This window comes from Vanessa atalanta, chromosome 27 (genome assembly GCF_905147765.1).
Source record: "Vanessa atalanta chromosome 27, ilVanAtal1.2, whole genome shotgun sequence".
Lineage (NCBI taxonomy): Eukaryota > Metazoa > Arthropoda > Insecta > Lepidoptera > Nymphalidae > Vanessa > Vanessa atalanta.
In genome coordinates this window covers 5,989,058-6,002,828 of record NC_061897.1, presented here as the reverse complement: position 1 = coordinate 6,002,828, position 13,771 = coordinate 5,989,058, and the positions used below count along the sequence as shown (strand labels likewise).

General features: G+C 33.7%; 1 protein-coding gene across 2 annotated transcripts in view; it reads left to right on the top strand.

Annotated features, from left to right (window-relative positions):
• Positions 1-13,771, top strand: part of LOC125074199 (protein FAM214A) — a 52,345-nt gene that overhangs the window by 14,152 nt on the left and 24,422 nt on the right. Inside the window, exons 1-2 of one of the 2 annotated variants that reach the window (XM_047685449.1) lie at positions 7,465-7,501; positions 10,518-10,567. The exons of the other annotated variant lie outside the window; for it this stretch is intronic. Coding sequence (XP_047541405.1) covers positions 7,480-7,501; positions 10,518-10,567 — 72 coding nt within the window. The 5' untranslated portion in view covers positions 7,465-7,479. Of the gene's footprint in view, positions 1-7,464; positions 7,502-10,517; positions 10,568-13,771 lie in introns of those variants that run through there. 2 annotated transcript variants of the gene reach the window in all.

Here is a 13,771-nt window from a genome sequence, read left to right as displayed (position 1 = left end):
AAGCCGACATGGCCCAGTGGTTAGATCGCGTGCATCTTAGCCGATGATTTCGGGTTCAAACCTAAGCAAGCATCACTAAATTTCATGTGCTTAATTTGTGTTTATAATTCATCTCGTGCTCGGCGGTGAAGGAAAACATCGTGAGGAAACCTACATGTGTCTAATTTCAACGAAATTCTGCCACATGTGTATTCCGCTAACCCGCATTGGAGCAGCGTGCTGGAACGTGCTCCAAACCTTCTCCTCAAAGGGAGAGGAGGCCTTTGCCCAGCAGTGGGATATTTACAGGCTGCTAATGTAATGTATGTAATACCACCACACTTTTCCAAGACGGATTTGTTCGTGTATGTTTTAATTATTGCAATTTATTATGTTGCTTAGTGCTAAATGATTCGCGCAATAATTCGTAATTAATTAACTCGCTTTAATTATGCTTGGTGGTAGCTTTACTTTAAATAGTTTGTAAATGACGATTCAAAAGTGCTTGTAAAAGCCTGCTTGAATAAAGTATAATTTAATTTTGATTTTTTGAAAGCTTTACACCACTGTAGTAAGTATTGCACCAAGCATCATTCGTATTATCGTAACTGCATTTGGTGTATACTGTAAGATAGGTTATATAACACACGCATAAGGTTTCACGTGTCGTTTAGAAGCCTTCACATACTGATTAGGTTATAACGCCTCGTTGATCGAGTAGCTATATACGGCTGAACGTCTTGAGGTTTGAAATCGTTGGTAGTACATTGTCGAGGAATAAGTGCAGCTTGGAATTAGGAAGTTGATATTGTTCCTTGATCTTTGTCTGGTCGTGAGGTTCCATCAAGATATAGAAGCACCCTCATTGCATATTTAAGGGATCTTGACCACGAACGGTTCGGTGACCGGTTTCGAAATGAACAAAAAACAACGAAGTTCCGTATGTTTCGTGAATGTTTCAGATGGTTTATTTACCGGTGCAGAAAATAAAACAAAGTGCATTGCACTTAGCCGGAAGCCTGTGTAGGGAGTTTGTGCGTGGTCAATGATTTTTTGGACAGTACGTGTAATTTAAATCCGAAAAAAGAGTTATCATAAAAAATGTTGGTATCGTCTGATAGTAGGGTCATAAAATAGGCTATAGGTTATATCACCGTTAAATTAATTAATGTTTAAAAAAATATAAATTAATTTTAATTGTTTTGCTGTCGTTTCTTTCATACGTCATACGCACACTCAGACATGTTGTAAGCAATAGCGTTACTCATACTAATGCAAGCTGATTATAATTTGACGTGGAGGGGCGCGCCTTCGTTAGTGAATAGATCTTAAATTTGCTTCAGAACTATTTTGTACACTTGCCAGTAATATATAAGGAAATAATGTCTCTCGCACCGAAAACCGCGTGCGGTAACTTGTTTTTGTACGCATATGTTCGTTTTATTTACGGAACAGGGTAACACGTCAGTGAGTTCATAAGCCTTATAGCGTTCAATCTCGTAAGATCAAGGTCTTTCTATTTTAGGTTGGTCGCTTTTTGCGCAGATTTTCGTGTTAACTAATTATAGAGGGGTCTTTGAATTACAACGCAATTTTTCGTATTCCCTTTGTTATAAACAGTTTTGTTCGTTGTGGGTTATTTTGTTCATATATTTTGACTTGGATTTGCGCATCGACCATCTTGAGTGGTTGTCGTAATAATTCCAACCAACCTAAGGAATTAAGATGCTATGTTTCATTACAATTATATGTCTAGTGGCTTGATTTAAGGCCACGAATATACAAATCCACAGGCCCGATGTTCATTGGGTTTGTCCGTTGAAAAATTCGCAGTAATAACCTGGAGTTTGGACGTTGAATGTGTGTATGCTCCCGTGTTTGTCCCGTAAAACAGTTGGTCCTGCGCCTGAACTCTTTCTATTCGTGGAACTGGGGACCCATTCCAACTTACACCAAAATCCAAAAGTGATATTATTAGTTAAGAATATTATATTGCAAAGGATACATTACATTAGCAGCCTCTAAATTTCTCACTGCTGGGCTAAGGCCAGCTCTCCCTCTGAGAAGAGGATAAAGTTGGGGTGGCAAACTAGTTTGAATATAAAGATTACATACACATTTATTTTTTATTTCTAAAACTGAGGTTATATTTAGTAGGTACATCCTATTTAGTATACCTTCCTCAATAAATTACTTTATTGACGGAAATAATAAAATTCTACCCAGACAGAGTTTTAGTTATTAGCACGTTAAAACATACGAACAATGGCGCCTAATTTGAAACATAATTTAATAAAATTAAATAGGGCAAAGTGAAGTCCGTTGCAAATAAACCGTGACTCAGGTATCATCCGAGCTCGCTGGCAAGATTTGAACTAGATATACATACAAACGTACATAGATACATATATAAATTATAATAATGATCTCTCCGTTCCTGTGCAAATTTATAGACAAACGAATGGTAAAAACAAAATTAGAGGTGTCGTGGGACATACGCTTGAACGAAGCTACTATCGCTGAATATTATTTATTAAATAGCAGATATAATAAAATAAATAAACAACTTTAGAGAACAATGAAATGATAAGAAATAAAATTGTTATTAAATGTGTTGTGTAAATTATCATTCATTCATGAATCGTCATTAGCTTCATAGATAAAAAAGCGTGGAGTTAATGCTTGCTGCTACCGGTGGTAGCTTAATTTTAAATAGTTTGTTAAATGACGATTCAAAAGTGCTTGTAAAAGCCTACTTGAATAAAGTGTAAATTGATTTGATTAACACAATAAAAATTAAGAGAGAGAGAGAGAGAAAGAGAAAGAAAGGGAGAAAGAGAGTGAGAGAGAGATAGCAAGATTCCCTGGAGGGGAATAACGCTAATGTGACGATTTCTGCCAGTTCACTCTTGTATGTGACGTGAAAGAATTTAGTTCCAAAAATTTCGTGTCTATGCTAATAACCAGGAAGAAGTTATTTTACTGGAGCCAATCTTGATATTTCAAATGGCTGATCAGGTCACGCTTCCCATAAAAATGCATTGGTCCCGTTTCTGAATCTGTACAATTTCAATTGCGTACCATAAGAGGAAGAGCGTCTGATTGAAACCTGCATTGTTTGACCACACCATAATAAGAATTATTGCTCGTTAAGTAAAAACTTTTAATAAACTATTTTAAAACATAACCCCAGCGAGACTATATCCTTCTAAATTCCTATACATTAGAAAGAGATGGAAGTATTCCTTGTCTGACCAAATTGGCGTAGAGAAGTTGGTACGATAAATAAATAAAGTACAATCGTTTTCCCAGAAAAATTGGAACTGTTTTTGGATGTACAAATTTTATATTTTCATGTCTTGCAGAATGTAGATTACGGCTGTGATGCCGTAACAAAACAGTCAGGCAGATAAGAAATAAACTCAATCACAAAACGAACAGCTACATCAAGACACGTCTGTCGAAGTAATGTTTACTTAACAAGAAAACAAAATCTACGTGTTCTGGAGTTCCCGGAATAAGCATTGTATTTTATAAGCGATCACAGACTCGCGTGAGTCACAATGTCAATTCACGTCTCGGTTTCCACTCGTCAACAAAAACATGCCCCTCCATAGTTTCAAGTAGGAGAACAGCTAACTTAGTATTCAGTTTTGAAGGATGATTTATCTCGTGTAACATCAAAATAATCAAAATATTCTATGTTCAAGTAGGTTCATAAAAGCACTTTTAAATCGTCATGTTAAAGTGTTGAATTCAATGTAAAGCTACCACCGTTTCGGAAAGTAGATTCTATCGAGAACCGGCGAGAAACTCAGTAGTTACTCTTTTCAATTTTAACCTGAAAAAATATTTCCTGGCCAGAAATCAAGTAGTACTTAGTCCACGATTTTTTATCTTTAATATAATCTTGTAAAAGGCACAAGGGACATACCATCAAGCTCCTAAAGATGGTGGTGATTTTAATGACCTACAATATTTCTCACGAAGTCTATGGTGATCACGTATATAATACCATTAAAAATGTCTCAATTAATATTACAAATACGAAAGTCTGTTTGTTTGTAACGCTTTTTATGTCTTACTCAACTGACCATCATAAAAATCTGGATACAGATGACGTAGGGTACCCAACACCTGCCCCCTCCATCACACGCGAGTGGAGCAGCGGACGGAAAGTAGTTATATATTTAAATCGTAATCAGCGTTGTGTTTGTCAACAACAGGATGTGTTCAGTTCGGTTTTTATATACAAAGGCATTTTAGTCATGTAGGATAATTTTAAGCTTTAGATAATGGTAATGTGGTCACAGGAAGTCATTTAAATGTACAGTAGAAGCTATTTATATGTCTGTACACACACTACAAAAGATCTTAAAAAAACGTCAAAGTCAACTTTATTGTCTTGGTGTGCATGATAGCTACGCTCGACACTCACCAAAAGTAATACTACTTTACTAGTGTGTGTGTACTTGTGGCCAAACGTAGACAAATATAAACAAAGAGTAGATTGTATATAATTATTTTAAACGCTTGCTAATTAGGCTGCTGATATCGAGATCCTCGATCAAAACCACACAGACACTTCTTGGGAGAGACAATTCTTTTAGTTTTGTCGTCAGTATACATCAGCTCGAAATTTACGGACGGAATTTACATAATGCTTCTGGAAGCATGTAAAGTCATTGGTCCTGCGCCGGGATTCTAGTTGACCACGAAACTGCTATGAGAGACATAACATCTTATTAAGAATGTATAATACGTACTTCTTAAAGTACCATTAACGGTGCAATGTTGACCATCTGGTAATCGATTTGCTAGTTCGCCGAACTGTATGACAAAAATATGACCACAGTGGTTGCAATGGGTTAGGAAGACTTCATCATCATAATGTAGTTTAGTCATCAAGTATACAAATTTCAAAGTAATGAATGTATATTCATATGATTCAAACTGTAACGCGTGTTTAAACGATGACAGTGTCAAAATTCCATACGAATGCTGAAGATTTTGCTTGTTTGTTTGGTTCATCGCTCTAAACTCAGGAACTACAGGTCCGATTTGAAAAATTCTTTCAGTGACAGATAGCCCATTTATCGAGGAAGGTCGTAGGATAGGATACATACCATCACGCTACGACCAATAGGAGCGGAGTATCAATGAACAATGTTGCAAAATTGGGGAGTATTCTTCCTTTTGAGAGTATTCGTTGCGTGCGCCGCGTAAACGGTTATTTTTTTTTTAAAAATCACGTGTGACGGAATCTTTAGTACAGCCGGATGAAGTCAGGACGAACAGCTAGCTTTATAAAATCAAATATGGGTATTTACCGTGAAATATGAATCACCTCAGAGGTTTATATGGTGTCAAATTTATTACCTACGAATTACTAAACAGTTGTATAAACTGTCCTAATTATATTAATTAATGGTATTAATTAGATTATTAAAGAACCGTTGTTATTGTTATATCGATTACTAGTTGTTGCATGCGGTTTCGCTCGTGTTTTAAGGCTCGTCAGATGTTCGGTATAAATAGTCTATGTCCAGAGTTCAAGATTGGTACATACATGTAAAATTTCATAAATTACGTTCAGTGGTTTGTCAGTGAAAGATCAACAGACAGTCAAAAGTTAGTGAGTTAGCATAGATTATGTAACTTTTTAACACTACGTGTACTCCTTAAAGGGGGTTACATATAAATATGGTCTTTTATAGCTCGTATATTTGTATTTTATGGAATAAATGTTTAACAAATATATGCTCTGAAGAGGAATTATACAATTACATTTAAAACATTCCTGGGAACTAAAATCATATTTGCTATTCGAGCTAGCGGTAATCGTTGACACGATGGTATCCATGAGGTCAGGATTGAACCTGTTTCCCATCGCTGCAAGGTCCCATATACCGTTAATAAAGGCTCGTGTATTGCTTGTCAAAGGTCTTACTTATGAATTAAAAAAAGCATCGCCAAACTCTCTTTGTGCCAATAATTTTACCCTAAAGTAATCTGAACACTCCGTTTAAATTAGATTTGTCTTTAAAAAGTAACTTGGTCTGGATAAAATTAGATTAATTATACAAATTGTGATTCGGTTCTATGCACTCATAAACACTCGAATAGATTTTTGAGTTCCAAAGTGCATATCACGGATTTCTCCCCGCACCCCACCCCCTGTCTAGACTAGGTATGCAACAGCTGATTTGAACTCCAAACTGTATAAAAGTGTTTAGTTTATTGTTTGACGCCGCGCAGTTCAGACGTGCACCTGCGCTACTGATTTACTGATATTCTTTGTTTAAAAAATCAAATTTAATATGATTTTTAAATTTAATTAATTATATTTATAATTGGATATTTAATGTCGTGTTTATTTTATATTCTATTTACTTTTTAAATATTTTTATTTCAATGAAATTTATTAATTGTTTGTTATTATTACTTTGTTTAACACTTCACCTCTATGTCTAGACTTGAAGTGTTTTAAGTAATTTAAATTTGGAATGTTACATCTTGTCAGTTTGAGACGAGACACCGCGCGGTACGGACGTGTGTTTTGTGGTTTTTGTTTTTCAATTTATATAATGAACCGCGGGGAATAAAATAAATGAGATTCTTTAATTAAAATATAACTGACATGAATTGTAGAATAGCTCTTATTTATTTATATTATTTTTTATTATATTATACCTATTGATATATTTATTTTATTGTATTGTTATAAACATTAATTACTTCAGTTTATTGCAAAAAAGCTTGCAGATCAGACGTATTTTTTGGGTCTAGGTGTGTGTTTTTGTTATTTTTTAATTATTTTTCTGAAAGAAATTATTTTTATTTTTTTGAAAGAAGTATAAGACTAATATTTTAAATACGATAGGTTTCAAATGCTCGATTTGTCACACAATTTGATATAAGAGTTTATTATGTCATGTCAAAAAAACATTATTTATTTGATTAGACAAAGTTTTATATTATTACTATATTCCTAGCGAAGCGATAAATAAGCTATTAAATGACTGGAATTATAGACAAACAGATACTTTTGCTAAGTTTCTCGTTTTCCCGTTGGATTATAGGACTTTATCCCGTACGTTGCGCTATGCTACTAATGCTAACTTATTCACGACATTATATATTTAAAAGCTTTGAAGTATTTGAAGTCTTATAGCTTCATTTTTTTTTTTCTACTTATTAATCGATAAAACTATTTTTGAAAATAGAACATGCCGTTCGGATTAAAAAAATTAAGGTTAAGAAATGTTTCATATTATGTCAAATCTTTAACGTGTATTTTTTTTAAGCTGGTAACATTTTAGTGACAGGTAACAGTGTGACGAAGACTCAAATTTAAAGTGCCATAGCAATATTGTGATTTAAGTGAATACTGCCAAATTAAAAATAAATATTACACGTATTTTTGTGCGCGTATATTTTGATAATGTTCCGTTGTCAATGTCTATATCACAATTGACATAGAGTGATTAGTTCGAAGCCATGTTCTGTCTCTTTGGTCAACGTAAGTATATTTTTTTTAATTCATTTGGTGACAATTTCTATAGTAAAATTTAATTAACTCTCGTTGTATGTAGTTTTGTTGATTATTTAAGTTGTTTTTTTTTTCTTTTCTTGGATTTTATATAGCTTTAATTTAATTTATTGTTAATGAATGAGTTGTTTGTATATTTTACGCTGGCAATATTGGTTTGAATAAATAATAAATTAGTAGTAAGTAACGGTGATATTAAAAATGGAACAGTATAAATAAAAAAACCGGGAATGTTTACGAAGCGTTCGAATTATGAAATTTTATAAAATTTCAAAGTAATTTAAGGCAGTTTGTGTATTTTTCTTTAAAAAAATTATCTTAGTTTTTAAAGAAATTATGATAATTAAAATGTTTTGATTATATTGGTTTTACAATTAATATAGCTTTCACTGCTAACAGAATCGTTAATGTAAAATCTAGGATGTTTTTTTTTAAATATTAAAAAAAAAAATTGTGTGATTCTGGGTTGGTCGACTGAAATTTAGTTAAAATATTAATAAAATTTTATTGATGGAAGGACTGCCTCGTTGGTCTAGTGGCTAGATAAATGTCCGCTGATCCCGAAGTCGGTTTTAACCCCGAGTCAGGCCGATAAAGTTATTTTGTTTTAAGTTAAGTTTGAAGTGTGTACACTCCCGTGCCTCGGAAAGCACGTGAAGCCGTTGCCTCTGAACCCTTTCGGGTTGTTTCAGATTATCTGTCCCATCGGTTTATCAGAGTACACCTTTGTTAGCACTGGTGCACCATAATATGTCCTTCGTAATTGGCTCGCCTCCCTTGAAATCGGAAGCCGTAGTCGGGATCCTTCAGGACGACATCATCCTCATCATTGGTGCAAAGAGTAACTACAGTGTTCTTTGCTCTCGATGGATTTTTTCCTGGAACGTCGGTGATGTTAAATTTATATTTCGAAATGACGATTCAATGTATCTCCTACTCGAATAAAGTATATTTAGATTTTGTTTTTAAATTATTTGGACATTCAGAGGACAATTTCATGATTTCCTTATTGCTTATGTTATAAGTGTGATGATTTGTATGTTTGTTACGCGATCACTCTCGAACTGGATTTATTACGATTAAATTTTTATATATCCTGCCTATATATCTAGAAATCCTCAAATATAAAGTCCTTTTTTTATCTTTGATATAATTTTGTATTGTATAATATGATTTATTTATCAATGTTTTTTGACATGAGAACGGATTTAGAAAATTGATCTTTTGTTCTTGCCGGTTCTTCTCGGTAGAATCTACATTCCGAACCGGTGGTAGTTTTACATTGAATAGTTTGTTAAATGACGATTCAAAAGTGCTTGTAAAAGCCTACTTGAATAAAGTATATTTTGATTTGATTTGTAAGGCTATACTTGCCATATGATTCCATTTAAATTTGAAGAAACAACATACTGAGTGAAATTCATTATGAGCTCGAATTGCTTCAGGGTTATTATTTGAAGTCGTTGTTTTTTTTTTTTTTGTTAAAATATATGCTAATGTTGAAACTATCTGTCATTTTGATACATCCTTTTTTCGTTGTTCCTAGCGTTCTGATACGGTAGTAGTGGATCAATTATGCTGTATGTATATGTTATTTGAAACATATATAACTTTTTTTGTACTTTGTATGAAAAGCCGTACGGAAACCAGACACTGCAGACCGGGTCCTCCGGGGCTAAGTCTAGTCTAGACGGAACCTAGGTCAACGTTCCGACAACAAAGGGTTACCTTAGACTAATTCGATTTTTCGTCAGTCTGTCGTCGCTGACGTTATTTATTGCGAATGTGTAGACGCGACTTTGCTTTTAAGCTTGAAGGTGCAGTTTAGACGTTTATGTGGCTACTGCTTATCTTGACATGTGATCTAACCGTTTATTCCATCACTGTTTTGTCAAGATGACTGCGGTATGAACTCTAGAATTACAGAAGGTGATTTTGTGTTGAAACTTATGAAGGCATCAGTTTATAAGTTCATCTCGTACTCGGTGAATGACTACATCGCGAGGAAACTTTCTCCTGGTGGATGAGATTCTGAAACGTGTATCCAGAAACTCGTATTCGAGCATCGTGGTAGAGGAGGCCTTTGCTTACTAATGGGACGTTAACATACATTCCTTTTTACTAATTTACAGATAAAATTAGATATTACGACATATCTATATATACATATATTGTGGTTGCTATTGGTATGTAAAAAATGTGGTACCAGACCATTGCTGACCACTATCAAAAGTTCAACAGATATAGCGCGAAGCATTCGGTCATTCAAACAGAATACACGTTGTCACACTAACAGAAACCGGAACTGAACTGCGCCATATCTCGACCCAGAAATGACGCTCAGTCGGTATGATGACATGTTATTTTTTACTGGTTGGATGTTATAAACATCCCCAAATCGAACATATTTAATTAAGAAAAAAATAATTTTTGGGCACAATTGTGACTCAATACCATTCAAACGACTACGAGTTTATTATAAAGCTATTAAACATTCGCTATATTTATTAATATAGTACTTCTTCTCTGTATAATGTAGGGAATTCAATCGAACATCAAGCGTTTGGTCATTTTTGTAAGCTTTGTCTATTTTCTCAGAATGATGACCCTGGGATTTGAACGGGTGCGTCTTAAACGGTAATTACTGTTCCAATCCGAGGCAAGCACTACCGAATTTCCATGTGCTTAATTTGTGTTTATAATTAATCACGTGCTCGAAGAAACGAAAACATCTCGAATCTTGCATGTGTACAATTTCAATGAAATTCTGCCGCATGTGTCCACGTGGAACCGCAAAAGAAATTTACTAACTGATTTTTCTTTAGTATTTTTTAATTAGGACTCTGTCTTTAGATTGCTCTAGTGACGACCCAATCCAGGACGGCTCGGCTAGTGATGATACCCTCCGAACTTTCTAGACCAACGCGATGCAGCATACATTATCTGAAATGTATTCCTTATTTTAATGTAGTTTTTATTGTTTCAGGTGAGTGTGACAATCCTTTCCAGTCTAAAACAAAGACGGACGATGATCACGTAAGTAATTTTTTGACTGGTAACCCTTCATGTCTTTAGACATTTAAATAAATAAAAATATATATATATCTATTACCTATATATTTGTACACGCTTGTCACGACAGTGGTCTAAATTAAAAGCGGGCGAAACTGTGAAGCTCATATATATATAATAATACTACCTGAACCTTCGGCTTTACTCGCGCGAAAACGAGGTTCAGGCTCAACAAAAATAATTTATCAATATATATCTTTGTATACTACTGCTGTATAAATTTGTCTGTTTGTATGTATGTATCCAATTCTAAATATTTTTTCACTGGTAGAAAGCTACGTTATACCTAAAGGTTATATTTAAATATCGTATCATTTTCTTTATTAATAAGCTGCATGTGTGCGAAGTCGGGTTGGGTCGCTAGTCCTTCAATATAAACCTTTTATGTAGGCGAATTGATTTCGATATTTCATACGGGTAAGCTTTCGGTTTCTTGAACCGAGATATATTATAAGTATTTAATTCTTGAAGGAAAACCTTTGGCAAATCCCTGGCAATTCCTTGGCAACACTTATTTTAATGAGCCAAGTTTTAGTTTAGTGTATTTAATAGGCCCAGTAAAGAGAATCAATGAATGTTTTCGAAGTAAATAACTGGTTCAATTCGAGCAAGTTTCTGTTAACAAGTTTTTTTTTTTTATTTATTATTGGAAGGCCTACCGGCACTTGTGTGAAAGTAAGTGGGTACGCCCCCCCCCAACGGGGTCAATCAAATCATTAATAAATATATTTCATTGTCTGCCGTAAAAAAATATTTATATGCGAAGTTATCGTTGGTGTTACTTCTTAAGAAGCAATATAAAAACCGTTAAAAAAATATCTTGCGAAACACAACGTTTTTGCGTAGTCGGTAAACAAGATGGCGTCGATTACCAATACTTTCACTAGCTAGCGTACTCGTACCATATGGCCCAGATAACCGCTTCGCGATTTATGTAACCCTGGTACTTTTTAAAATGTCGCAGCGTTCATTGTTTTTTTTAACATATTTATTAATAATACGTTTAAAGGGTAAACAACATCAATTAATTTAAAAGTTGTTTGGAAACAATCCATTTAAACGTAAAATCATTTTTGTAATCTCCCGACAGATTTAAGAATTGTAATTATTTTTCATGTAAAAAATCATAAGTCTGTATATATTTTGTGATATTCACAATAACATGAAATTCTTGTAACGTCAACGGTATAAATTAAAAACGAATGAAACAAACGCATTGCAACTTCTGCTAAAGTTTTATAAATAATGGTTTAAAAAAGTCTACCATTTTTTAGTAGATAGATGGTTCAACCAACTACATTTTCTTTACATTTTATCGACTGTGGTAAAATATATAAGTATAATCGGTAACCCTATCAAGGTGGTCAAACAGAGCTTCCTTCGATAATAATATATTGACCGCATAACCGCCACAGAATGTAACAAAAGAAATTCAAACGTAAAAAAAGTTTGCACAAGAAAGTCTTATAAAATGTACTAGAAAGGTTCCAGACTCAAATATCACGATACTAATTATTGAGGTGACATTTTTGTAAAGCCTAATTGAAAACTACTAAACCAATATACGTAAAACTTATATCAGAAGGTGGACCGCGTTTCGGAGAAGGTTTTAGTATATAATGTAATGTATAGTCTATTCGAACCACAAAGTACAAAAGCCAGATAAACAACATTTGACGTGGAATAGACGTGATTTCATTGGTCGAGAGCTTGAATAATCTTTGGTATTCAATAAGGATGTTCGAAAAACGTCAACGAAGTGATATCGAAACTTTGAGAGTAAATTTAAAGTGGATGTAAGTCTAAGATATAAGTTAGCAGTGTGGAGTATAGCTGGGTTCTATCAAATCGCATGGAATACGTAAACCTAAGGTTTGTTTATCTTTACTTCTAGTTTGATTGGATCGGACTATAAATACAGTAGAGTACGGATTAAAATAAGACTATTATATTGACAATCATGAATTTTAAGGTACTTCAATCATGAATTTTCAGTACATGGTTTAGGGTTGTGATTGTGAATCATTCACGATTAACTGTTATTTTTAAACGAATTTCCGGTGCTGTTTTTTAATTTTGTCCTTGTAAAGATGTTTTTTTTTTTAAATGACTATCTTCGCACAATTATTTACTAAGTCTAGATGACTGAAATTTGGTGAGTATGCTTAGGTCATAACATAAACATACGCAAATAAATTATTTTTTATGAATTTTATCCGTATGATGTCAAGACGCTAGTAGTAGAGGCTAGTTAAAATATATAATAATAAGATTTGGTAACAGACAAACAAATACATAATCTATATTAATATTATAAACGTGAAAGCAAATCTATTTGTCTGGTAAGCTTTCACGGCTAAACCACCGAACTTCTTTGACGAAATTTGGTTTGGTGCGAGCATAAACTTCAAGAAAGGATATAGGCTACTTTTTATAATTAAAACCTACGAACAATCGACAACCCCCCTCGCCCCACATCTAACACGCGAACGAAAACGCGAGTAAAAACTAGTTTTCTACTAAGATTTCAACTTTCGCTTTTAGAATATTGATAAGATATATAAAATAATATATATATATGTAGGTGGGCAATTTGTTTAAGATTTAATATATTTCGACAGCGTTTGACCGACTAACCATGAATGTTGGTCACAAGTATGTCTTCATAAAGAATGCCTTTGTTTAAATTTGCCACTAGGAGTTCTATGAAATTGGCATAGAGGGAAACACACACAGGACAATGTCTTCTAGGTTTTGTTAGTAGGGAAATCTTAGTAATATTATAGAAATTAGTGATGTTACCGTGCTCCGTGACCGTAACTATCGGATATCGAACTATCGCATAAAATGTCTATTCGATTAATTTTTTTATAGTATTTTTATATTTTTTCGTAGGGTTATACTTTAAAAAAAGTAGCCAAAATAAGTTTTTAATGCTATTTGTTAACACAGCCTGTGTTACAACCCCCTTACAACCCCCCACCCCATAATAATATCTTTATAAACAGTATTTGTAGACTACCAGTACCAATTTAAAGTATTCATTTGAATTACTAGGATACCATGACGTTAAGAGAGTTGTTCTATTTATTTGATAATGATTTATTTCCTTTAAAAAACTTTTGTTTATGTCTTTGTGTATTGCGTGTATCCATTATAACTTAAAAG